Source organism: Taudactylus pleione, unplaced genomic scaffold, assembly GCF_031769625.1.
Source record: "Taudactylus pleione unplaced genomic scaffold, aTauple2 ptg000061l, whole genome shotgun sequence".
Lineage (NCBI taxonomy): Eukaryota > Metazoa > Chordata > Amphibia > Anura > Myobatrachidae > Taudactylus > Taudactylus pleione.
In genome coordinates this window covers 14,195,333-14,223,292 of record NW_028284463.1, presented here as the reverse complement: position 1 = coordinate 14,223,292, position 27,960 = coordinate 14,195,333, and the positions used below count along the sequence as shown (strand labels likewise).

The 27,960-nt window shown below is 47.8% G+C and overlaps 1 protein-coding gene across 1 annotated transcript; it reads right to left on the bottom strand.

Annotated features, from left to right (window-relative positions):
- Positions 1-239: 239 nt before the first annotated feature.
- On the bottom strand, positions 240-27,960 carry LOC148535087 (uncharacterized). The gene is made up of 10 exons (XM_088464502.1): positions 27,882-27,960; positions 23,029-23,082; positions 21,539-21,694; positions 12,664-12,781; positions 7,736-7,914; positions 7,402-7,486; positions 6,133-6,260; positions 4,566-5,003; positions 2,683-2,748; positions 240-400 (listed from the first exon to the last, which is right to left on the bottom strand). Exons 1-10 carry the CDS (start codon positions 27,958-27,960, stop codon positions 240-242), a joined length of 1,464 nt encoding a protein of 487 aa, XP_088320628.1.

The window sequence follows — 27,960 nt, the reverse complement described above, 5'->3', positions numbered from 1 at the left end:
CCGCCGCTCTCAATGTCAAAACTTGTGAAGGTGACTGTAAACTGTGGTAAAAGAGACTTGGGTTAGAGGTCCTCCTGCAGACACTATAATAATTGTCATGAGATAGGAAAAAGTATATGAACTATATATATATTTATTATATATCTCTGATGAAATAATGTTATTACAGGTACTGAAACGTTGAATTAGTACCCAGGGATATTGTGTGTTTCTTACTAGCCATCTTGAGTGCTGCAGTTTCAACATTTGTTTATATGTACGGTGTGGTCAGCATCTGGTTCTACCCTTACCTCTGACCTAGTGGTAATGTTCCAGTAACAGTAAGCGTTATTGGGGTAAGTACCAGGGAAATTAGGAGATGTGATAACGCCAGCTGAGCTTGTTAAGTTTCCTCCGCAACCTAGAAAGAAAAAAAAAAAACACGAAAAAACTCTTTCTAAATGCTGTCCAGTGTGAATCTTGCCCTAGAATAGTCTACAAGCCCCAATGTCTAATTAAAAGGATTACTGGTAGAACTATGAACTGCCCTCCAGTCTCCACACTCTATTGGGGAAACAAGTTGTTAATCTTTCCCCCTGCCTCCTAAGCCGTCTACAGTAAATATGATGGCATGTCTGAGTCTGTATAGGAAGCACAACAGAACTTGGCGTGGAATAAATCTGCAGCCCCTGCATCGCAGTACTTCATGTTCAGATTCAGACTCGCACACGCACAAGTCTCACATATCAAATTAAACAGCACAGTCTCCTGGTGCTTCCTAGTTGCATCACATTGCGTCCTGGTGCTGGACCCTGATGTGTGTGCACGAGCGATGAGCAGAAGGTGGATCTCACTATAAGTGACCGGGCAGGAAGTAGCAGGTGACAATTGATAGCTATTGAGAGGGGCTGAAGGAGACCGAAGGGAGTGGTGCATAAGGTGTGGAAAAGAGTCCAGAGCTAACAGTGCAAGTGGCATCCGAAGTGCTGAGAAGATTATCTGAGGGTATGGAGTATAATGGAGGAGCCGGGACTAACACTGGGAAGACGCAGTCAGTCGGTCGGGGGAGGAACTGCAGAAAACAGCACTATGGACAGGACTGATTGAGCGTCCAACACAGCAGCAGCTTACACACTGCACCTCTTTACTAACCAACTAAGCATAGCAGAATCTAGACATATACCCCATGCAGACTATTTAAAATAAAGACACTCTGAGACCCGCAGTTTGTGCCCTTTACAGGAATAAAACTAAAGTGCAATTGACTTATAGACTGCAGAGTAAATACATACCCTCCGATATAACTGATACATTTCCCAAAGGAATAGTGCAAAATTCCCAACCCCTCAGGAGAAGTTTAAAGTCAGTAGAGTTACTAGTTCAGGAGAATTATAACATAAAGACCAATGTATATTGGGACCTACCCATTTAGTAACTAGTTGCCTGCATTACTGATATCCATCAGACTTCTCAGTTTGAAATCCATTAAATATCGCATAGAACAATTTCATCTCAGCTAAGGATTATGGGGGAGATGTACTAAGCCTTGGAGATAAAGTACCAACCAATCAGCTACTAACTCTCACTTTACAGGCTGTATTTGAAATATGACAGGAGCTGATTGGTTGCACACAGCAGTTTAAAAGACTGTAGCATATCTATGAAACATTGACACACAGCAGTGGCAGACAGAATGGCAGTTTAATAAACTATATGGCCCTATAGAAACCAAGGATGTTTTCATTAATCAAGAACTAGATCAGAGGCCAGTACAGGGAAATGGAGGTGGAGTATTTTTGTAGTGGAAGGCAGGTAAAGGAAGGAAGGATTGATTAGTTAGGTAATTTAATTGTTTAATTGACAAGGAAAATTTATGAGAGAGGAGGGGGGAGGTAGTATGGCCAGAAGATCAGCCTTTGAATATTTGTGATGTGTTCCAGCACCCTTGTCAGGAATCCTTGGTTATTAACAACTACACATTTAAAAAAATATGTAGTAATGTATTAAAGCACATTTAACACAGTGTAACTGCCTCGCCCTGTACACACACAAGTTTTAGAATTTTTTTTTTTTTAACAAATTACAACTTCACAATGCGACATTATCTTTTAACAGTGCCACTGCCTGGCCCTAAACACTGACGGGGGAAACAGAGCCCAGGCTCAAAAGTACTCGGATGTGCAAAATTCTGGTTGGTTCGGTTTTTAGAAAACCAAACCCACTCGTCTCTATTTAAAACTATTAGCAAATTGGATTGTAAAAGACGGGAACATGTGAACCAATGAGCATGGCCATGTGCTTTGACTTTAAGGGGTATTATAGGAACAATAAATCTCTAGATTAAACATTTTACATATTAAAGTATAGGGTTTTGAGGGAGGATATAACGTTTAGTTAGAGAATTATTGATAGTTGTATAGAGTTATATTGTAAGGTAATACCCTGATTCCTTTGCTAAATAAAAGTATACACACTACTGTATATGTATCTATATACTAGATTGCTGTAAATAGTCATTGATATGCTGTTATGTTGTTATATTTCATACAAAGTAACCCAATTTATCTCCAGTCAACTCAAAATAAAACTTTTAACCTCGACGTGTAAATTATCCACGTAAAGAGAATTTGTTTTAATTTACATGTACACTATTCAACTAATGTAAGTTTATTTTGCTATATTTAATTGAAAACCTGTACTTACCTTTCACAGGTGTTCCCAAGACCGCCACGAGGCTAGAAGAGAGAATCCCTGACCAGGGTGGAAGCACTATAGGAAAATAAACATAGAAATAGTTATTGTAGTTAATACGGGAAGAGAGTACCGGCTGCTACATACAATCAGGGACCATGGCCAGGGAGTCAGTAATGAGAAACAGGACACAGGAACACAGGTGCAGCTACTAACACTACAGGAGCGATCACCGCCACAGGTGTAGCAAACTAGCACCTATTAAAACCCATAAGCCAACGAGCTGAGATCTATAATCCAGTACACTCCTCCTGAGCAACAAGCACGGCACACGGGGAGATAGACGCTGCCTGGGTAAAGAAAAGGAAGCTCTTGGGGCCTCTATGGCAAATGGCCCAGAAGATGGAAGATCTGTGATGTTAGCATGCAGGACGCTGGTGAAGTGCCAGCTGCAAGAGCGGCAGGAACAACAGACACTGCATCTTATGCGGCCCATACACGGTGCCATTTTTTGCACGATGTGGACGATTTCGATCGATCCGATGTACGATGTACAAGGTATGACAAAATCCCTAGCCACTCCCCTCCTCCATTTTGCAATCGTAAACGACGCAGCGTATCGTATGATCGTATGTACAATCGTACACCATTTGACCACATCGTATTGAGAATTTCAAGGGAAGAATCTCAAGGGAAATCGTAGTACACATCGTTACGTTTCTAAATCGCACCGTGTTTGGCCGGCTTAACACTATTCTATCTGTTAAGACATAAATGGTTTATTATGTTATTTATGTTATCTGTGCTTAAATGTGCTGCTGAATATAGAGACGATTTTGCCCATTGACATCAGAGCATGTATGATGTATGGCCAATCAAATTACCAGTCTGTCCAATGAAAATGTAATCCACTCCGATCGGGTGTAAGATCCAGATGGCTAGTGAAGCACATTGGTGCCATCATACTGATGGTATATTAGCCCCTAACCTAATCCCCCCCCCCCCCCCCCCCCCGCGCGGCTGTCCGGCTTACCTTCGTTCGGTATGCCGGGCGTCGGGCTCCTGGCATATGGATAATGATAGGCGTCGGGATTTCGACGCCTATCATTAAACCCCTGCCAGGATTTGACAGTCTGGAAGCTGGCGGCCGGCATTTCGACCATCGGCTTCCTGAGTGCATCCCGTTTATTTGTTTATTTCAGAAATAGTTTTACCACAAAGAGCTTCCCAGTGTGTGCCTACTGACTGCCAATAAAAGAGAAGGATTTGATCGGCTACATACCAAACTCTGCTAACACATACTGGGCGGGATGGACTAACATAGTGTGCTACATACCGCCAGTCACCACATCGTACTGATCGCATATGCACTAACATATGCGATCAGTACCGCAAAGGACAGCTTATCCGATAAGAGCTATCCTTTGCGATCAACGCTGCGCCCTGGACATCCGGGTTTATGACCCGGGAATCCATCTGCACATGCGCTGAGTGAAGTGGGCGCCGCGGGCATGCTGGGAGGGATCCCTCATACCAGCATGATGCGGTAGAAGCCCATAGGCTTCTATAGGGTGACGCCAGCAAAAGCTGCCGTTGCCTTCTGCATTGGAGCCCCGGCGGCCAGCCAGTAGTGCATATGGAAAATGCGGTAAAACCCCAGAACGGGGTTTTGTATTGCATTTTCCATTTAGTGCCTCATGCCCACTGTATGATGCATGGGGCACAGGTAGGTTGGAAATAAAGAGGGGCTATGTTGCCAAGTCTGATCAGGCACTTCAACCGAAACTGGCAAAACAGTTTCCAAAGTTGCAAAATGTTTGGTCATTTGTCAGTAGTGCCATCAGTTGGGCATGCAAAAGTAATTACAATACATAAGTATGGTCGTGTTGTCTTACCATTGTTGAGTTCTAGGATAGGGTTAACAATGGTGGTTGTAGTCGTTCTGGTAGTGGTTGGTGTTGTAGTAGTAGTTGTTGGTGTTGTAGTAGTAGTGGTTGGCTTCGTGGTAGTAGTGGTTGGCTTCGTGGTAGTAGTGGTGGGTTTCGTGGTAGTAGTGGCGGGTGTCGTGGTAGTAGTGGTTGGTGTCGTGGTAGTAGTGGTGGGTTTCCTGGTAGTAGTGGTTGGTTTTGCGGTAGTAGTGGTTGGTTTTATGGTAGTAGTGGTTGGTTTTGTGGTAGTAGTGGTTGGTGTCGTGGTAGTAGTGGTTGCTTTTGTGGTAGTAGTGGTTGGTGTCGTGGTGGTAGTGGTGGTAGTAGTCCTTGTGGTGGTCATGGTGGTAGATGCAGTTGTCGTTTCGGTGGTTGTAGCCGTTTTTGGGGTGCTGGATTTGGTACCTAAGAGGAAGTAAGTCTATTAGAAGATGATCATAAAACACACAGGTGCAATGCAGGTGCTGAAGTAAATAGTTTATGCCCTGGGGCAAGCGTGACAGAGTAGCCCCTGCACACCCCAAGGCCCCTTGTCAACTGTCTAACTCTATAGAGATGCCACCGTGTGAGAGCAGCTTCCACAGTGATCGCTAGTCATTCACAGCCATGACGGCCATCTATAAAATGTAACTTAATTAGCCATTTGAAGCAATGTATTTTAACAATGCTGCTACAGTAAGACTGACATCAACATCTGAACTACAACCTCCATATTTATATGTTTTTAGCAGAGAAATGATGAGAAAATGAAGGATAATAATGTAATATTCTAACCAGAGGCTTGGGGCCTGGTTCAGACCATACCTAATACCCTAGCTCCTAACCCTAAAAAAGGCAGACTGGGTGGGCCGTGTGGTTCTTATCTGCCGTCAAATTCTATGTTTCTATGTTACATGTCGACTTTATGTTTCTCTTCTCCTGGAGAAGCCTGGAGAGGAGATGCAGGTGACTACTTCGGGGGTCGAGCTCTTTACGTCATTAGGCTCTTCCTCTATCACAACAAAATGGCGCATATCATGGGTCCGTGTGGAAGGGGTGGGGATAACATGTTGCGATTCGTGTTGTTTTAGTCCCACTTCTTCCCCACTGACCTCCGATTTCCGTATTATCTCCCCATCCTGCCCACTTTACAAGGAAGTGGCCAAGATGCGGGAGATCCACCCACTGTTCCGGGGGACTACCCTGAAAAAAATGGGAGTCCCCCATACCTTCCGGGATAGAAGGTAAGTATGGTTCATAGTTGGACGCATACCGGCGGAGATCCGCATTTAATTCCCAGCACGCCATGCGGATGCAGATGCGGCCATATCAGCCAGTTGGTGCCCTTGAAGCTTGACCTGTGAAGTATCAGCCCTCTCTAGAATGCCGCTCACCAGACTTAGATGGTGACACTGGAGGTACCTATGTCATTCAGAATTCACTCTGCCACCAAATGACAAACGCCTAACTATTTCCTGACGATCCCAGGATCCCCATTACATGCAATGCTTATACTGTCCTATGAGAAAAGGGTAAGAAATTGCTGAGGGCTTACTGCAGTTGTATAGGGTGTTAATTTTCAGGGCGTCCAAATAAGTCAAGAAGAACCCTTGTCCAATGATGAGTTTACTGTCGGGAACAGCGACCAGAGTCCGTTTGATACCATCAACTGAGAAGGCGGTGCTGTAAGAGAACATTACACGACTTACAAGCAGGCTTAGGGTTCAACTGACCGTCTGGTGGCCCTCCAATACTTATTGTAGGCATTTCCTTGATGGGTGAAAGCAACTCCTGTGGCACAAAGTGAAAGGTAGGTAACCTGCTGTTATAGAGCTGCCGTGGAACTATAATACCCAGCAAGCTGGGCCTTGTAGTTTAACCGCTGCCCAAAAACCTTATATGTTTTGAAGCTTTACAGTAAGTTTCTAATAATAAAACAAGAGAAAGACCAAGCCGTCCTATAGCAATAGAATTGGATCTGCAACCAGACCATAACACCACTGTTTCATCAGTCCATCAGTCCCAATGCCTTCTTGTCACAGCTCTATGCTTTTAATCCTCACATCCAGTCTCTCGCTCAGTCCACCTCAGAAATATTGCCAAAATATGCCCAGAATAAGGTACTACCAAAACTCTGCTCCACCCTGTCAATATTTCCCACCTTGACTACTGCAATCTCTTGCTATCTGGCATTCTCACTTATCTATCCCCACGTTAACCCATCTTAAATTTCACACTGACCTTCCTCTCTAACCCCTTCACAACCATCCACACAGCGCTCAACACCACCACCAGCCCCTTTATACTCTCCCACTCGTCCCCTCGGATAGGCCCCTGACCTGTGTCCCTAGTAATCACCTCTCACCTCTGCCCAGAGGACTTACCTACCTTCTATAAACAAAACTCTCCAACATCCTACAAATATTTAAACGCTTTTTGAAAACCCGTCTCTATATCAGAGCTTAGTAACAGCTCTTCTACATCCTTACAGCTATCCCAGGCTCCACCCTGAGCTACACTCTCTCTCTCTCCGCTGTGTCCTCTTCCCATTAGGATGTAAGCTGTCTCATGAGCAGGGCCCTCCCTACCCTTTGTACTCGCATCTACATTTATTTTGTTTACCTTGTATGTCCCTGGTTTTTTTTTTGTATGTTCTGTTTTTCCCACTGCCCGGAGTTGCGGTGCACTATTACGCCATACAAATAATAAAAAAATGAACACCGCCAACAACAATAGGCTACAGGGATTCAGAAATAGACAGTCTCGGATATGTACTATATAGTATCATGATATAACTCCATACACGTCAAGCACGGTCACTCACTTGGAATAATGCATGATGGAACCATAGTCATACGCGGTCAGATATTGGTTCAAGGTTTCGGCAATTACGAAATTACTCACTGCATCTGCAATAAGATCATAAAATTCATTTGAAGCTAATTAAATACCTGCCAACGTGTCAGTTATCTGCCCAATAGCCTTATAGTAACCTCAACAGATGTTGATAAACCAATTCCACGTATTTATGCAAGGCTCCACATGAGTCCCTATTTTCCCAGGACAGTCCCACTTTTTTTAGGTTGGGTTTTTGGGCTAAGCAAATATCACATGACATATTGGATTTTCACAACTACAAGATGGCCTAAGGGAAGTACCTGATTGAATGTTATCCCACAGAACGTTCACGTACTGATCCCTGTCTTTTCTCACATGCTCGTGGCTAAGACCTAAGGAATGCAGAACCTCGTGCACGACGATTGTCGTCCAGATACATGTTGGGATCTGCAAGGAGATAGTCTGTCCACCACCAATGCGACCAATTGGACCCGAGCACCTGAAAGAGAGATCGGGGACAGTTGCAGTAGAAATACCAAATGGGATAGATGGTGGAACACATCGCGTTGAGATTCTGTAAAGCTATCTGCTGAGCAGATGACCTTGAAAGCAGCAGGTAAAGAAAATAGTAAATCTGTAGAAAGTCATACATCCATTGGGACATGATCAGACAAAGCTGTCTCGCTTTTGATCTTCTCCTTTGGCAGACAACCATAAATGTACCGGCTAGTGAGATGTTGATCCGGTAGTTTGGTGCTCATGCGAAAAGACTAGATTGCAGTAGGTTTGGCCATTACTGATGAGTTGGGGTTTTACCTCTTCGGTAGTAGCCAAACATTTACTACATAGTGCCCATGATGGCCCAGATGATGGACAGGTCATTGACTAATACGTTTTGAGTTTCTTTTTACATTGAACAAGGTGCAATGGGAAATGCAAGACATAATCTTCAAGACCTGATCTCCTCCAGCTCATACCTGGTCTATACATAACATGCCTTTGCAGAGTGAACAATGGCCCTGATTCAGAGCCGGACGCTCTGACCAGAGCGCTCGCTCTGAATCAGGGCCCTCCTCCATTAAAATGGAGCGTCTTCCAGGACGCTCGTATAGCTGTGGGTCACCACCCACAGCATATACGAGCGTGCAAAAAGATGGTCGCGATGGTCTTGACCATTGCGACCATCGGAACTGCGGGCGGAAGCCTGCGGTTGGGTTTCCCAACCGCAAGGCCAGGAGTGATTTTGGCTCTATCAGAGCCAAAATCACTTCCACTGACATCACTAGTGATGTCAGTGGGGCCGGCTTCAGACGGTAGGCGTTCCCTTGGGAACGCCTCCGTCTGGCAGGCACGCCCCCGGCACACCCACCAAAGGGGGCGTGCTGTCAGTCACCATCGACAGCACGCCCCCTTTGATGAGACACTCCGAGCGAAGGAAAGTCCTTCGCTCGCCGGGTCTCGCGCATGCGCACGACGGAGCTCCCTCCGTCGTGCGCATGCGCAGTGGGGAACATCGACCCACTTGCGAGTGTACTGCCGCTCGCGAGTGGGTCTGAATGACCCCCAATATGTTTATCTTCACGGCACGGTTGGTGCACTGGCTAGCATTGCTGCCTTACAGCACTGAGCTCTTGGGTCTGATCCCACTACGGCCCTAACTTTGTGGAGTTTGTATGTTCTCATCATGCTTGTGTGGGTTTCCTCCGGGGGCTCACACAATCCAAAAGTATACTGGTAGGTTAACTGGCTCCCAACAATAGTTAACCACAGTGTGTGTACATGTGGTGGGGAATATAGATTGTAAACTCTCCTGGGACAGGGACAGATGTGAAGGACCAAATATTCTATGTAAAGTGCTGCAGAATATGTGTGCACCATATAAATAACTGTTACTAAAATGTGCCCCCTCTATCTCTAAATAATGCCTCATCAGCTGAATTGAGGCATGAGGTGACACCAATGAGCACAATGGCCATGTTGTGCGTTATAATGAAGCCCAACGGAGAGAAGGCAGGCAGTCATTTTGTTAGCTAAATAAATACACACGATAATTCAAGCAGTATTTATTGTCTAGGAATCAGTGACGTCCCTGAGACAATTTGTGAGTAGCAGGAGTGCAGAGATGGGGAATGGGCCCAGTGACGTGCGGTGAGGTCAATGGCTTGGGAGGCACACATGTACATGGGTCTGAGTGCTGGGAGCCTGTCTCACCCCATAACTCACTGTAACTCTCCCTTCACTACACTAAGCTTCAGTGTCCATTAATAAAACTACCTGCATCATTGTGTCTTCTCTTGCTGCTGCTGACTGAGTTCCGAACTCTAAACACTGCAGTGCCCTTCCTTGCACTTCAAGGTGTCCAATAGTGCTCAAGGCTTGTCCCTCACACTCATAGGCATGCCTCTATTAGTGCTATTTCTGTGCAGATTACTGCACGTGGGGTGGACCCGCCCCCAGCTCTGCAAGCAGTGTCTGACTATACAGAAGTGAGGCTGAGCTGTTACTGCCTCATCTCTCGTCTCCCTGCAGTCCTAGGGAGCTCCACAAAGCTGGTGAGTGTTGACTATAAAAATGATTACAATAAACAAAGAAGATGTTTATAAGTTATAAATATTAGAGATGAGCGGTTCGGATTCTGTGGAATCCGAACCGCTCCGAACATTGGGGATCCGAGTCCACCCGAACCCTGTTCGGGTGTTCACCGCCTGACTCGGATCCCCGTTCGGGGCCGAACGGCGGCCGCCTGATGTCGGATTCTCACTAGAGAATCCGACATCAGGTCTCCTCGCGTGTAGGGCAGAGCGCAGTGATAGCGCTCTGCCCTACACAGACACAGACACACAGCCGCCAGCGGCAGCTGTGTGTTTGTTACAGCAGCCAATGAGAGTCACACAGACTCTCATTGGCTGCTGCACGGAGGGAGCCGGCTGGAGCTCACACATGAGCTCCGTCTTCCGGCTCCCTCCTCAGCGTGTGACAGAGCGGACGGCGCGGGAGCGGGGATACAGGTAAGTTTTATTTTTTTTATTTTTTTACTTGTCAAAGGTCCGGGGGCGCTACTGGGGGGGGGGGTCTGCACTACTGGGGGGGTCTGCTACTGGGGGGGGGCTATACTACTGGGGGGGCCATACTACAGAGGGGCCTGCTACTGGGGGGGCTATACTACTGGGGGGGGTCTGCACTACTGGGGGGGGTCTGCTACTGGGGGAGGCAATACTACTGGGGGGGCCATACTACAGAGGGGCCTGCTACTGGGGGGGGCTATACTACTGGGGGGGGTCTGCTACTGGGGGGGCCATACTACTGGGGGGGATCTGCACTATTGGGGGGCCATACTACAGAGGGGCCTGCTACTGGGGGGGCTATACTACTGGGGGGGTCTGCACTACTGGGGGGGGTCTGCTACTGGGCAGGGCTATACTACTGGGGGGGCCATACTACAGAGGGGCCTGCTACTGGGGGGGGCTATACTACTGGGGGGGGTCTGCTACTGGGGGGGCCATACTACTGAGGGGCCTGCTACTGGGGGGGGCCATACTACTGGGGGGGGCTACTACAGGGGGGGCCATACTACAGGGGGGGGCCCATACTACAGGGGGGGCTACTACTGGAGCAGCCTACTACTGGGGGGGCCTGCTACTGGGGCAGCCTACTACTGGGGGAGCCATACTACTGGGGGGGCATACTACTGGGTGGCATGCTAATGGGGGGCATACTACTGGGGGGGCCTGCTAATGGGGGACATACTACTGGGGGGGCCTGCTAATGGGGGGCATACTACTGGGGAGCATTCAACTGGGGGCACTGCATAGTGGACGGTACTACTAAGGGGACTGCATAGGGGGCACCACTGCTGGGGGACATTGTGTAAGGGACACCGCTACTGTGGGCATTGTGTAAAAGGGTCACTACTGTGGGCATTGTGTAAAAGGGGCACTACTGTGTGTCGTAACATAAATAAGAGACACTACTTTATGGTGTAATGTGAATCAGGCCCTATGTGCGGTGTAATGCTAATAAGATTGTGCACTGTGACTCCTAGGGCCGTAGCCCACTTTGTAAACAAGTACTGTGACTCTGCTGGCCGTACCCCACTGGGTGGGTGCACTACTTTTCATTTCTGCCACTGCTGTGTGGCAATGTGTCATAGATGTGCTTTATACTGTGGTGTCTGTGTCGTTGTGCCGCTGCTTTGTCGCTTAGTAACCAGTCAGCTCACTGCAACCTTTGGCCAATAATGTTGAAAACAATATTATAAGCTGTGATATGGTCTAAATTGACTGGAAATTAATGTTATTGAGGTTAATAATACTCTAGGAAGAAAAAAAAGACCAATTTATGTGATTTTAGCTTTTTTTGTCAATTTTTGTAAAAAAATCCAAATCCAAATCCAAATCCAAATCCAAAGCCAGTCACCGCAGTTTGGCAAATCCAAATCCAAATCCAAAGCCGGACGACGAATTAGAACCAAATCCAAATCCGGCAAAAATGGTCCGGCGCACATCCCTAATAAATATCTTCTTTGTATTATTCTAGTTATTTTTATATAAAATCTCAGGAGTATGACAGCCTACCCTGACTGCCCATCCCTGGGCCTGTCTGGGGACAGGCATCTGCCAAGGATGTGCAGTCACTAACCCAACAGGAAATTAAATGTTAACAATGGGGCATAGCCAGGCCTCTATGTGCTTGATTGAAACCCTCCTTCCGAGATCGTTAATGGAGCACCTAGTGACAACAATGATTACTGGCAACTGAGTGCCAAATCCTGATTTTAGGAGAAACATAATGTCACTGGTTTCTAGTTAACAAATGATGTATAGTATAGTAGATTAAATGATTTTCCTAGTGAATTGACAGGACGTACTTAAATGTCACTAATCATGTCACAAATTTCTAGTGAAACACCCCTTGCTAGGTACTTGCCGACATCCCGGTAAGGAGATGCAAGGGCGGGAGGCGTGAGTGACCGTGAATTGCCATTGTACAATTGAACAGCTGGGGGTGGGACCCAGATTTTGCGATTCACCATGAATCGCGTCCTCCAGTCCACAGCCTGCCCACTTCACTGGAGTGATGGGCAGGATCCAGGAGAGCTCCCCAACATTACAGGGTCTCCCAGATATTCGGGCAGTGTAGGCAAATGTGCTTTAAAATACATTTTTGCAGCATTCATTCCTAGTCACATTGGCCCGGTATGTACTAACCTTCCAAAAGGGACATGTACAATCTACATAGCCATACATACCCAGTGGTAGGCCGAAAGTCAATGTAGTCAGTCTGGGACACATAGTTGACGAATCGAATGCAGGTGGAGTGCTCAATTTCATCGAGGCTTGCTGTAATTATGGCTGTGCTAAAGAAATCTGGAAAAAAAATATTAATTAAATAATACATTGTATAGATAATGGCTAAGACTGTTCTGCTCTGCAAAGCTTGCACTCTAATGCACATTTAGCTGACGATAACGCAATTCTAACATCACATTGGAGCAGCTTATTTTCCCGGCAGACAATACTTAGGGATGAATGACAGGTCATGTTGTATTTTCAGTGGAACATTTATTTGTATTCTGATCCATTATGTGATGCTCCTAAGTATTTTGTTTTGTTAGCTCATCTGCCCGGGCTTGATGACCCTTGAAAATATGTTTTTCACTAGCAATGTTTACAAGATGTACTTATATGACCACCAATTGTTACTGACACATTATGTAACATTCATAAATGGAACTAGAATTGTTTTCAGTGCAAGAGAGCTCAGGAAGGGGCATATAGTGGGATTATTCACCTTATTCTGGCCCCACCACTAATACTATCCCCTATAGTTAGGGGATAGGATTAGGCTGCATTTAGAGTTAAGGTTAGGCTGTAATTCAGGTTAGGGATAGGGTTAGGCTGCAATTCGGGTTAGGAATAGGGTTAGGCTGCAATTCAGGATAGGAATAGGGTTAGGCTGCAATTCAGGATAGGAATAGGGTTAGGCTGCAATTCAGGTTAGGGATAGGGTTAGGCTGCAATTCGGGTTAGGAATAGGGTTAGGCTGCAATTCAAGTAAGGAATAGGGTTAGGCTGCAATTCAGGTTAGGGATAGGGTTAGGCTGCAATTCGAGTCAGGGATAGGGTTAGGCTGCATTTCAGGTTAGGAATAGGGTTAGGCTGCAATTCGAATTCGGGTTAGGAATAGAGTTAGGCTGCAATTCGGATTAGGGATAGGGTTAGGCTGCAATTCGGGTTAGGCATAGGGTTAGGCTGCAATATAGGTTAGGAATAGGGTTAGGCTGCAATTCGTCTTATGAATAGGGTTAGGCTGCAATTCGGGATAGGGTTAGGCTGCAATTCAGGTTAGGATTAGGGTTAGGCTGCAATTCAGGTTAGGGATAGGGTTAGGTTGCAATTCAGGTTAGGGATAGGGTTAGGCTGCAATTCAAGTTAGGAATAGGGTTAGGCTGCAATTCAGGTTAGGAATAGGGTTAGGCTGCATTTAAGGTTAAAGATAGGGTTAGGCTGCAAATCGGGTTAGGGATAGGGTTAGGCTACAATTCAGGTTAGGAATAGGGTTAGGCTGCAATTCAGGTTAGGAATAGGGTTAGGCTGCAATTCGGGTTAGGAATAGGGTTAGGCTGCAATTCAGATTAGGAATAGGGTTAGGCTGCAATTCAGGTTAGGAATAGGGTTAGGCTGCAATTCAGGTTAGGAATAGGGTTAGGCTGCAATTCAAGTTAGGAATAGGGTTTGGCTACAATTCAGGTTAGGAATAGGGTTAGGCTGCAATTCAGGTTAGGAATAGGGTTAGGCTGCAATTCGGGTTAGGAATAGTGTTAGGCTGCAATTCGGGTTAGGAATAGGGTTAGGCTGCGATTCAGGTTAGGAATAGGGTTAGGCTGCAATTCAGGTTAGGAATAGGGTTAGGCTGCATTTTAGGTTAAAGATAGGGTTAGGCTGCAATTCGGGTAAGGAATAGGGTTAGGCTGCAATTCGGGTTAGGAATAGGGTTAGGCTGCAATTCAGGTTAGGAATAGGGTTAGGCTGCATTTTAGGTTAAAGATAGGGTTAGGCTGCAAATCGGGTTAGGAATAGGGTTTGGCTGCAATTCAGGTTAGGGATAGGGTTAGGCTGCAGTTCAGGTCAGTAATAGGGTTAGGCTGCAATTATAGGAATAGGGATAGGCTGCAATTCAGGTTAGGAATAGGGCTAGGCTGCAATTCTGGTTAGGAACAGGGTTAGGCTGCAATTCTGGTTAGGAACAGGGTTAGGCTGCAATTCAGGTTAGGAACAGGGTTAGGCTGCAATTCAGGTTAGGCATAGGGTTAGGCTGCAATTCAGGTTAGGCATAGGGTTAGGCTGCAATTCAGGTTAGGATTAGGGTTAGGCTGCAATTCAGGTTAGGGATAGGGTTAGGTTGCAATTCAGGTTAGGGATAGGGTTAGGCTGCAATTCAAGTTAGGAATAGGGTTAGGCTGCAATTCAGGTTAGGGATGGGGTTAGGCTGCAATTCAGGTTAGGGATGGGGTTAGGCTGCAATTCGGGTTATTAATAGGGTTAGGCTGCAATTCAGGTTAGGAATAGGGTTAGGCTGCAATTCAGGTTAGGAATAGGGTTAGGCTACAATTCAGGTTAGGAATAGGGTTAGGCTACAATTCAGGTTAGGGATAGGGTTAGGCTGCAATTCAGATTAGGGATGGGGTTAGGCTGCAATTCAGGTTAGGGATAGGGTTAGGCTGCAATTCAGGTTAGGAATATGGTTAGGCTGCAATTCAGGTTAGGAATAGGGTTAGGCTGCAATTCAGGTTAGGAATAGGGTTAGGTTGCAATTCAGGTTAGGGATGGGGTTAGGCTGCAATTCAGGTTAGGGATAGGGTTAGGCTGCAATTCGGGTTAGGAATAGGGTTAGGCTGCAATTCGGGTTAGGAATAGGGTTAGGCTGCAATTCAGGTTAGGGATAGGGTTAGGCTACAATTCAGGTTAGGGATAGGGTTAGGCTGCAATTCAGATTAGGGATAGGGTTAGGCTGCAATTCAGATTAGGGATAGGGTTAGGCTGCAATTCAGGTTAGGGATAGGGTTAGTCTACAACTCGGGTTAGGAATAGGGTTAGGCTGCAATTCGGGTTAGGAATAGGGTTAGGCTGCAATTTAGGTTAGGAATAGGGTTAGGCTGCAATTCAGGTTAGGAATAGGGTTAGGCTGCAATTCAGGTTAGGAATAGGGTTAGGCTGCAGTTCGGGTTAGGAAAAGGGTTAGGCTGCAATTCAGGTTAGGAATAGGGTTAGGCTGCAATTCGGTTTAGGAATAGGGTTAGGCTGCAATTCAGGTTAGGAATAGGTTTAGGCTGCAATTCAGGTTAGGAATAGAGTTATACTGCAATTAGAGCATTAGAGCAAGTCCGGGAGTCTGGGGGAGCAGCAGAATAACCTAGCACTGCCCTGGACACAGGGCCGGATTAACAATGGGGCGGGTGGAGCTGCAGCTCCAAGCCCTTCCATGAAAATAGGCCCATGCCTGGAAGCAGACAGGACCGGGTTTCTTGTAAATGATTTAGAACAGTGTTCAGCCAGTTAAGTGGTATTGGTTACGGGCACATGCTGCCTCATTCACAATTTGCAGCATTTGGCCAATGCATTAGCTGTCTGGCTATGTCCCCGGACTGTGCTGTACAGCTGTAAACAACTTTGTATAATTAGCTGAAGCCTGGAGGTGCACCCGGCAGCCACCAGGGGGCGATGTACAGATTTTTGGGGGGTCTTTTTTTATAGTGTAAAATGAAAGTAAACTAAGCACTGGCTCATTTTTGCTATGTTTTGCGCTGACACCCACTGCCCACTATGCTTCTGGAGCTCTTCAGCTGCAGCGGGAGTTCTGCAGGGGTTTTCATGACCCCACCTCCTACCCTGCTCCACTGGCTTGCAGCATCTAAGGACACTTCTGCGCTCCCCTGGAACAAGGCAAAGGTAAGTATATATCTGTAACTTCCTTCCCCTCTCTCTCCTACTGTGCCAGCCCCTCTGCCCTTTTCCAGCCAATGCCAGCCCCTCTGCTCCTTTCCAGCATATGTTAGACCCTCTGCCCCTTTCCAGCATATGTTAGACCCTCTGCAATTTTCCTACCTATGCCAGCCTCCTGCCGCTTTCCAGTCTATGCCAGCCTCCTGCCCTTTTCCCATCTATGCCAGCCTATCTACCATTTTCCTGACTATGCCAGTCTCTCTGCCCTTCTCCTGCTTATGCTAGCTCTTCTTAATTTGCCTGACTAAGCCAAACTCACTGCTCCTTTCCAGCCTATGCTACTGTAGTCCCATTGCACTTTCCCTACCTATGCCAGCCTCTCTGCCCTTTTCCTGCATATGCCAGCCTCTAAGCTCTTTTCCTGCATATGCCAGCCTCTCTGCCCTTTTCTTGCCTGTGCCACTCTCTCTACACTAAGTCTGCACCAACCTTTCTGACCATTCTTTCTGCTGTTCTGTCTGAACCAGCCATTATGATCCTATCCTGGCTGTACTAGCCTTAATGCTAGGCACCCTTCTGCAACAGTCTCCCTGCCCTTACCTGTAGTGTGCCCACCTCTTTACCCTTCTACTGTCTACATCAGCATCTGCCGATACTTGTTTGCGCCAGCCTATCTGCTTTTCTCATGTCTGTGCCAGCCATTATGTTCTTCTCATATCTGTGCCAGACATTCTGCTCCTCTCATATTTGTACCTGCCCCTCTGCCCATCCCGTCTTTGCTTGCGTCTCCGCCATTCCCTTGTCTGTGCCAGCCCCTATGCTCTTACTCTGTCTATTTCATACTCTCTGCACTTGCCCTGTTTGTGCCCACATTTCTGCTTCGCCCTAGTATTGGATCTATCTCTCCCAACCATCTTCTGCCATTTTCCCCGCCACACATTATTCTCCTGTATCCCTTAAACTTTTTTTCTTGCCCTGCACCTTCTTCTACCCGTTCTTCCCACCTTACCCTTTCTCTTTCGCTGAAGTTGTCCTGCCAGTGGCCGATCGGAAGCACAGTGAATGAACGGAGCAACAATCGTGTTCACCGCAACATTACTGAACTTGAAGATGGCAGGTAAGTGCAAGTTTATGAGTGTAATCGCTTTTATTGAGCAACTGAAGCAAGTGATTAGTACATTTTTAATCTAAGGGGTTGATTAGAGAAACTCACTGTCATCGCAGAGTAGAAGGCAATGTTTTCTATTTTTTGTGGGAGGGATCCTAGATGTAGGAGAGCGCTGGTGAAGCTGCACATGCAGTAGGATTTGTCCGTCAAAACAGCCATATACTAGCATGGAGCCGACAGTGTAGATCACCAACTGATGGTATAGAAAAAGCGCTACTTGTAGTGTATATTCAACAAATATCAGCAGCAGCAGGGAGATCTGTGTATGTACCCTGCGCCGGCAGCTGAACTCTCTTGCAAAGGTACTGGAAGGTGTGCTGGTAACACCTGGGTCGGGAATCGGTGGCTGTGTTCAGGGCTGTCATCAGAAATTGTGGGGCAGATAACTGTGTGTGATACATATAAGAGTGTGTCACCGAACTCCCTCGCGGTGCATGCGTCCTTCTGCACATGCGAAGAAGGATGCCAGGGGGACTCCTGGGTCATAGACCTTAGAAGTCCCTCTTCCTGAGAGAGCTGTCCTTTGCAATCTTCTACATGCATACCGGCATAATTAATGCCTGCATGTGAATGGTGTCAAGATGGGAAGGGATATTGAGGAGGTTCAAGGTAGACGGTAGCCATACCCCTGTGCAAGCTACACCCCAACATCATTAGTCACAATGCCGTGACACTGTCACGGCACACAATAAGCCCTTCATAAATTTCAGTTCCAGGCCCATGTGGACCTTCATCTGGCACTGCCTGGACATATATGTACATATTGGGCTCTATAGCAGCATATCCCTAACAGTGCATGTTTTCCAGATCTCCTACTTGGTGCACAGGTTATTTATTACTGACTGATACGTGTTAAAAGATCCACAGGTGGTGCTAATTATTTCATTTGTGATACTGTGAAGAACATGTAGCACTAGTAAAATTCTATTACATTACTATTTATATTGTGATCATGGTGTGGGCTGGGGAGGGGGGTTTCCAGGCAGACGGAAACCCCCCCTGCATTTGCCTATGAATACAGTAGACAAGTGACAATTAGCACTACACATCTCAACACAGCCACTGAGGAAAGGGCTGCAATTCTAGTATTCAGTGGGTGGGATGCACTAACACAGTGCAAAACTTACCGCCATGCTTCTCATTTGTACTGATCGAATATACATTAACATATGTGATCAGCAGCACAAAGGACAGCTCTTCCGATTAGCGCTGTCCTTTGCGATCTGCCCTGCGCCGTGGACTTCCGGGTTTATGACCCAGGAGTCCATCTGCGCACGCACAGTGACGTGGCGGCCAGGAGCATACTGGGAGGGATCCGATCGGATCCCTCATTGAAGCGCGATGAGGTAGAAGCCCATAGGCTTCTATAGGGTAACGCCAGCAAAAGCTGACGTTACCCACCGCATCGGAGTCCGGAAGCCAGGAGAATAATACATATGGAAAATGTGGTAAACGGGGTTTTTACCGCAATTTCCATTTTGTGCATCCCGGCCAGTGTGAGCTGAAACTTGTAGCTATCAGCATGGGCACAGAAAATGGGTCTAAGTTGTCTGACAAAACAAAAACAGGAGTGGAGTCCAGGAGCAGAGAGCCCAAGGGAGAGATGTGGAGTGTAGCTGGTGTGCAAGAAGTAGGTAATGAGAACAGGAGGGAGGAGGGCCCTGCTCATGGAGTTTACAGTCTAAAGCAGTGATTCCCAACCTCAGTCCTCAAGGCACACTAACAGTCCTGGTTTTAGTGATATCCATGATTGTGCACAGATGGTTAAATCAATATAACTGAGGTACTAATTAAGTCACTTGTGCTCAATTATGGCTTTCCTTAAAACCTGTACTGTTAGTGTGCCTTGAGGACCATGGTTGGGAACCCCTGGTCTAAAGGGAAGACATAAGGAGTGAGCCAGTGTAAGGGGAGCTAAGGCCAAGAAGCAGGCGTGAGAGAATTGGAGAGAGCAAGGTGAGATGGTTAAGTGGTGGATGCATATGCTTTTATAAACAGGTGTTTTTTTTATTGCCCACTTGAAACAATGCAGGTTGGGGGATATTCTGATGGAATGAGGAAGGACATTCCAGTAATGTGGGGCAGCACAAGAGAAATCTTGGATTCTGGAGTGAGATGTGGTAACCAGAGGGAAGGAAAAGCGGTGGTCATCGGCCGAATGGAGAGAGTGAGAGGGAGTGTGTAAGGAGATGACATGGGAGATGTAAGATGCAATGGAGTTGGAGGGGGCCTTGTATGTGATGGTTAGGAGTTTAAAGAGGGTTCTGAAGGGGAAGGGGATCGAGCGAAGGGCTTTGCAGAGAGGGGAGGCAGATGTGGAGCGGCGGGAGAGAAAGATAAGTCTAGCTGCAGCATTGAGTACAAGTTGGAGAGGAGCAAGATGGAAGCAGATGAGTCCAGTGAGTAGAAGGTTGCAGTAGTCAAGGCGAGAGATCATCAATGAGTGGACAATGGTTTTGGTGGCATCCTGGGAGAGGTAGGGTCTGATGTGTGCGATGTTGCGGAGCTGGAAACAACAGGATAGGGCAAGAGATTGAATGTCCCTCACATTCAAAGGAGAAGGAAGAATCAAGAATGACTCCCAGTCAGTGGAGCTGGGCAACAGAGGAGATAGTGGTGTTGTTGACAGTGATATAGAGGTTGAGAGGAGAGGAGACTCTAAATTGAGGGAATACAATAAGTTCAGTTTTGGCCATGTTGAGTTTAAGAAAACGCTCAGATATCCAGGAGGAGATGGCAGAAAGGCAACTAGACACCGGAGAGATGAGGGAAGTGGAGAGATCAGGAGAGGAGTGGAGAGGTAGAGCTGAGTGCCGTTAACATAGAGGTGATACAGGAGGCAGAAGGAACCATTGAGTTCACCCAGAGAGGAGGTGTACTGAGAAGAGTAGAGGGCCAAGGACAGAAGCCCGGGGGATGCCCACAGGTAGGAATGAATGGTGGGAGGTTGAACCAGAGGTAGAAATAGATAAAGAGTGTTTGGTGAGGTGGGAGGTTAACTAAGAAAGGACGGTGGCAGTAGGAGAGGGTACTCCATGATGTCAAAGGCCACAGAGAGGTCCAAGAGGATTAGAATGGAGAAGTGGCCCCTGGACTTGAACAAGATGAGGTCAGTGGTAACTTTGGCCAAGGCAGTTTCAGCGGAGTGGAGGGGATAGAAATCAAATTAAAGAGGAACGAGCATAGAGTTATCGGAGAGGTAGCAGGTGAGCTGGTTGTAGACAAGCCATTCGAGTATTTTAGAGGCAGAAGGGAGAAGATAATAGGGCGGTAATTAGAGAGTGAGAGGGGTGAAGGATGAGTTTTTTTTAATGGATGTGGCAAGAGCAAATTTGAAGGATGAGGGCAACATGCCAGTGGAAAGGGATAGATTGAAGAGATGAGCAAGGTGGGAGCAGGTGAAGGATGCAAAAGGGGTTGGGATCCAGGGGGACAAGGATAAAATAAGGGAGTGGGCTTCATCTCTTGCGGCATAGGGTAAGTGACTAGAGAGAGGAAGGGTGGTGTGGTAGGGGTAGCAGAAGAGTGATGAGAGGAGGAGATTTTGTGACAGATGGCCTCAATTTTGGAGCTGAAATAGGAGGCAAATCCAGTAACAGTGAGGGAGGGAGGGATGAGGGGGGAGCGAAGGAATGTATTGAATGTGGCAAAGAGGCGGCAGGGATTGGAGGACAGAAAAAATTAGAGACTTGAACAAAGATTGTTTGGCAAAGGAGAGGGCAATAGGAAGAGAAAATAAACTTGAAGTGAAGGAATTTTTTTCTAGGAAGCGAGAGTTCCTCCAGTGGCTTTTGGAGGTGCATGTGCATTTAAGGAACCGGGTAAATTTGGTGTGCCAAGGTTGGGACTTGGAGCAGCGAAGTTAAGTATGGTGCCATAAAGACCCAGATTTGGAAACTTTTGAGGGCCCGGGTGGTGTGGCTATGGCAATGCAACACTGGCGGATGCAGAGACACCGTTCATGAGAGAAAAAAATCAGTCTAATTAAACAGACAGACAAAAAAGTTACTTACTGAAGTTACTGGACATAGTATACGGGATATACACAAATCCATCTGACGACTTGGGCCATAGGCAAATACTAGATCGGCATGAACTGATACTACTTCTTCCAATGGGATAAGCAATGTCCATCTCTTTAATTATGTATTTTCCAGAGAGGATAGTTCCTAAGAGAGAATTTGTTGTAGAAACACAGTCATGACACAACATCTTAATGTATGTTTATAACTGAGGGTACTAACCACTGAGTGTTACCATAGTTCACATTTTCCTCTGTTAATTGAAATTTGGAATCTTTGTGTGCAGGTCTACCTACTGACATTCCTCATTGGAGCAGAGATATACCAAAGGCTGTACAAAGTGCCCCATAGAGGACCCCCAGCCCTGGTGCAACCATGCCCCCAATATGGTGGAATCCCACACCTTGGCGACATATGGTAATAGGAGGCATTAGGTGCTGTGCCTCAGTGGCATTAATAGGAGATATTGGGTGCTGTGCCTCAGTGACATTAATAGGAGGCATAAGGAGATGTGCCTCAGTGAGATTAATAGGAGATATTGGGTGCTGTCTCTCAGTGATATTAATGGGAGACTTTAAGTGCTGTGCCTCAGTGACATGAATAGGAGGCGTTATGTGTTGTGCCTCAGTGACATTAATAGGATGTGTTATGTGCTGTGCCTCAGTGACATTAATTAATTAGGAGGCATTTGGAGATGTGCCTCAGTGACATTAATAGGAGGCATTAGGAGATGTGCCTCAGTGACATTAATTTAATTAGGAGGCATTAGGAGATGTGCCTCAGTGACATTAATTAGGAGGCATTCTCATGCATTTTGGCTTAGCCAATGAAGTGACTGCATTCCCCTAGAGTAGTAATTAATTAAGGATCACAATCATAATTATGGGCCTGATTCAGACCCACTCGCGAGCGGCTGTCCGCTCGCAAGTGGGTCGATGGTCTGCACTGAGCATGCGCACGAAGGAGGGAGCTCCGTCGTGCGCATGCGCCAGACACGACGAGCGAAGGACTTTCCTTCGCTCGTTGTGTCCGATCAAAGGGGGCGTGCTGTCAATGTTGATTGACAGCACGCCCCCTTTGGTGGGCGTGCCGGGGGCGTGCCTCCCTGACGGGGGCGTTCCCACGGGAACGCCTCCCGTCAGAAGCCGGCCCACTGACATCACTAGTGATGTCAGTGGGAGTGATTTTGGCTCTGATAGAGCCAAAATCACTCCGGAGCTTGCGGTTGAAAACCTCAACCGCAGGCTCCGGCTCGCAATTTCGATGGTCGCGATGGTCACGACCATCGCGGCCATCAAAATGCACGCTCGTATAGCCTGTGGGTGGTGACCCACAGCTATACGAGCGTCCAGGAGGACGCTCCATGAAAATGGAGCCCGGCCCTCATTCAGAGCGTGCGCTCTGCTCAGAGCGTACGGCTCTGAATGAGGGCCTATATACCAGTTTTCTCATTGATAAATAGGCAAAGGACTAAACCTCACCATTGTTCACTGCGGATATTCTATCAGACACGCTGATACTGTCTTTTGAAGAATCTGCAAAACAAAATACAATCTTTAATTTTCATCTAATAGTTTTCACGATCATAGCTTTAATATTAGTCCAAAACTGAACCCACCCCAACACCCTTCCCCGCCAATGGCCGCCACACATGGTCAGTAGAAAGCGCATGTGCTGGAGAACCGATGGAGGAGTAAAATACTTTTGAAAAGAGTGTACTTAATCATTATACTTTCATCTACACTTTATATATTCATCTTATTAACGTGCTAAATATACAATCACATGGTGACAAATAAAAAAAAAATGTTTTTAAGAATTCCTGGAAGATGTATATATAAAGTCTTGGAGAGAGATACAGGGGAGACTTTTCCCAAAGCAACCAATCAGCTTCTGCCTGTCATTTATCTAGCACAGTATTTGAAATGACAGTTAGAAGCTGATTGGTTGCCTTGGGCAACATCTCCATTGGATCTCTCCCCAAGGCTTGGTACATCTCCCCTTCTCTGTCGTCCCTGTATAGCAGATGTTCCCTTACACCTTGCTATACTCTGTGGGGGCGGAAAATGTCACATAATGGGACTTTGCAAAAGACGAACACATTCAAGCGTAATCTTCTTATAGCGGCTTAAAATATAGATTGCTTTTGGATTGTAAATAAAGAATAATAATTACGAAGAAGAACGACTAATCCTTTTATAATGTAGGAATAAGCCCGATTTAGTTGCAAACATTTGCTTCCATTGAGTGGAATATAATAATTATTGATCAATTGACGAGAATTTACTTATGACCAACATTATTTACTGACACATTATTAATGTCCTTCTCAACAGTGTCAGCAATAACATATTGAATAGGGACTATTTTTTCTTTTTTTGTTCTTAATAAGAAAATGCATTGTCTTTTTTGGTGTGACTGTGTGTCCGTAAATTAATATTAACATGCTTACTCCCCAGCACCCCCAGAAGAGTGGGTTGATCTCCCCCATCCCCCTATTTCCTAATGAAGTGAGTGGGATAGGGAGATAATACCGGGAATTGTGGCTCCATAGGGAGGGGTCGGGGCTAAAATGATGCGAGGGGGCCGAAGGATGTAAAGAGTCCGGCCCACCCCCAAAGTGGCCAGCACTCAGCTGCTCCTCTAGGCTTCTCCCGGAGAGAAGAAAGCAAAAGTAGGCAAGTATGGTATATATATATATACATATATATATATATATATATGTGTATGTATATATATATATATATATATATATATATACACAGTACCAGCATACTCCACTGAGTTTTACAACTGACAGAGCCGTCCCTGGGGCATTTGGAAAGCCTAGGGCTGGCGCCAGTGGAAGTCTGGGGCACGCTGTGGGGACTGCTGGATGTGGGCGGCTGGGAGTCTCTGCACTGGCGGGCACGGCTACCTTACTGGAGACTACCATGATCATCAATTGGGCAGGTCAAACAGGATGGGGAGCAGATACAGTCAGTGGGGACAGCGAGTCAGGCTGTGCTGGGTGATAGGTGCTGTGCTGTGAGGGGGGCTGTGCTGGGTGAGGGGTGCTGTATGAAGGGTGCTGTGCTGGGTGAGGGGTGATGAGTGCTGTGCTGGGAGAGGGGTGCTGGATGAAGGGTGCTGTGCTGGGTAATGGGTGCTTTGCTGGGAAAAGTGTGCTGGATGAGGGGTGCTGTGCTGGGAGAGGTGCTAGAAGAGGGGTGCTGTGTGAGGGGTGATGGGTGCTGTGCTGGAAGAGGGGCGCTGTGTTGGGAGAGGGGTGCTGGATAAGGGGCGCTGTGCTGGGTGCTGTTGAGTGGTGCTGTGCTGGGAGCGGTGCTGGATGTGGGGTGCTGTGCTGGGAGAGGGGTGCTAGATGAGGGGTGATGGGTGCTGTGTTGGAAGAGTGGTGCTGGATGAGTGGCGCTGTGTGAGGGGTGCTGTGCTGGGAGAGGGGTGCTGGGTAATGCATGCTGTGCTGGGAGAGGTGTGTTGTGAGGGGAGAGGGGTGCTGTGTCAGGAGACGTGTGCTGGGTGAGGGGTGATGGATGCTGTGCTGGGAAAGGGGTGATGAGTGCTGTGCTGGGAAAGGGGTGCTGTGCAGTGAGGGGAGAGGGGTGCTGTGCTGGGTAAGGGGTGATGGGTGTGTGCTGGGAAAGGGGTGCTGTGTAGTGAGGGGAGAGGGATGCTGTGCTGGGTGAGGGGTGATGGGAGCAGTGAGGGGAGAGGGGTGCTGTGCTGGGTGAGGGGTTATGGGTGCTGTGCTGGGAAAGGGGTGCTGTGCAGTGAGGGGAGAGGGGTGCTGTGCTTGGAGAGGGGTGCTGTGCTGGGTCAGGGGTTATGGGTGCTGTGCTGGGAAAGGGGTGCTGTGCAGTGAGGGGAGCGGGGTGCTGTGCTGGGTGAGGGGTGATGGGTGCTGTGCTGGGAAAGGGGTGCTGTGCAGTGAGGGGAGAGGATTGCTGTGCTGGGAGAGGGGTGCTGTGCTGGGTGAGAGCTTATGGGTGCTGTGCTGGGAAAGGGGTGCTGTGCTGGGTGAGGGGTGATGGGTGCTGTGCTGGGAAAGGTGTGCTGTGCAATGAGGGGAGAGGGGTGCTGTGCTGGGAGAGGGGTGATGGGTGCTGTGCTGCGAAAGGGGTGCTGTGCAGTGAGGGGAGAGGGCTGCTGTGCTGGGAGAGGGGTGCTGTGCTGGGAGAGGGGCACTGTGCAGGGTGCTGTTGAGGGGTGCTGTGCTGGGAGCGGTGCTGGATGTGGGGTGCTGTGCTGGGAGAGGGGTGCTAGATGAGGGGTGATGGGTGCTGTGTTAGAAGAGTGGTGCTGGATGAGTGGCGCTGTGAGGGGTGCTGTGTCAGGAGACGTGTGCTGGGCGAGTGGTGATGGATGCTGTGCTGGGTGAGGGGTGTTGGATGCTGTGCTGGGTGAGGGGTGTTGGATGCTGTGCTGGGAAAGGGGTGATGAGTGCTGTGCTGGGTGAGGGGTTATGGGTGCTGTGCTGGGAAAGGGGTGCTGTGCAGTGAGGGGAGAGGGGTGTTGTGCTGGGAGAGGGGTGCTGTGCTGGGTGAGGGCTTATGGGTGCTGTGCTGGGAAAGGGGTGCTGTGCAGTGAGGGGAGAGGGGTGCTGTGCTGGGAGAGGGGTGCTGTGCTGGGAAAGGGGTGCTGTGCTGGGTAATGGGTGCTTTGCTGGGTGAGGGGTGATGGATGCTGTGCTGGGAAAGGGGTGATGAGTGCTGTGCTGGGAAAGGGGTGCTGTGCAGTGAGGGGAGAGGGGTGCTGTGCTGGGTGAGGGGTGATGAGTGCTGTGCTGGGAAAGGGGTGCTGTGCAGTGAGGGGAGATGGGTGCTGTGCTGGGAGAGGGGTGCTGTGCTGGGTGAGGGGTTATGGGTGCTGTGCTGGGAAAGGGGTGCTGTGCAGTGAGGGGAGAGGGGTGCTGTGCTGGGTGAGGGGTGATGGGTGCTGTGCTGGGAAATGGGGTGCTGTGCAGTGAGGGGAGAGGGGTGCTGTGCTGGGAGAGGGGTGCTGTGCTGGGAAAGGGGTGCTGTGCTGGGTGAGGGGTGCTGTGCTGGGTGAGGGGTGATGAGTGCTGTGCTGGGAAAGGTGTGCTGGCTCAGGGGTGCTGTGCTGGGAGAGGTGCTGGAGGTGGGGTGCTGTGCTGGGAGAGAGGTGCTAGAAGAGGGGTGCTGTGTGAGGGATGATGGGTGCTGTGCTGGAAGAGGGGCGCTGTGTTGGGAGAGGGGTGCTGGATAAGGGGCGCTGTGCTGGGTGCTGTTGAGGGGTGCTGTGCTGGGAGCGGTGCTGGATGTGGGGTGCTGTGCTGGGAGAGGGGTGCTAGATGAGGGGTGATGGGTGCTGTGTTGGAAGAGTGGTGCTGGATGAGTGGCGCTGTGTGAGGGGTGCTGTGCTGGGAGAGGGGTGCTGGGTAATGCATGCTGTGCTGGGAGAGGTGTGCCGTGAGGGGAGAGGGGTGCTGTGTCAGGAGACGTGTGCTGGGTGAGAGGTGATGGATGCTGTGCTGGGTGAGGGGTGATGAGTGCTGTGCTGGGTGAGGGGTGATGAGTGCTGTGCTGGGAAAGGGGTGCTGTGCTGGGTGAGGGGAGAGGGGTGCTGTGCTGGGTGAGGGGTGATGAGTGCTGTGCTGGGAAAGGGGTGCTGTGCAGTAAGGGGAGAGGGGTGCTGTGCTGGGAGAGGGGTGATGGATGAGGGGTGCTGGATGAGGGGGTGATGGGGACTTTGCAGTGAAGGGTGCTGTGAGGGAGAACAGTAGTGTTACGCTACATAAAATGAATTTATATTCAAATTGGTTCAGTTTAAAAGGAAATACTAAGGAATTCATTGGAGTGCAATTTTTCATATTGAAAGCAACATTAATATGGTGGTGGGATTATCTGCTAGGGAGCACCAGCCAAAATCTTGCCTAGGGCACCAAATCGGTAAGGGTCGGCTCTGACAACTGGGATATTTTGGTGGCAGGCAGAAGATTGGTGAAATTAGCAATTTATTTTTAAATTAAACTCCAGGCAATTTGAATTCCTTGTATACATTGCATAATCCCACTGATATATAAACAGCATCTCCCTAAGCGCGGAGTAACTGCTGTTATTTATAACATTTGCAGAAAGCGATAATGAAAACAAACCCACTTCATAAATTGTAATTTTTTTTTTTTAATTAGTATCATTTTGCAAATGGCACATACAATATAGGCAGTGAATATAACAACCAGATATTAGCTTTCATCATTCAGCCTCAAATTGCACTAATGAAAGCTAACGTCTAATTGGCTGGTATGCTTAACCCATTGACATCATCACATCATGTTATTTAATAAACTCAGAAACTGTATATTTCTTACCATCCCCGCTGCCTTCAAACACATTGTTCTGTCCAGACAATGGAGTATCACTATCTTCGGATTTATCAGAAATGGGCAT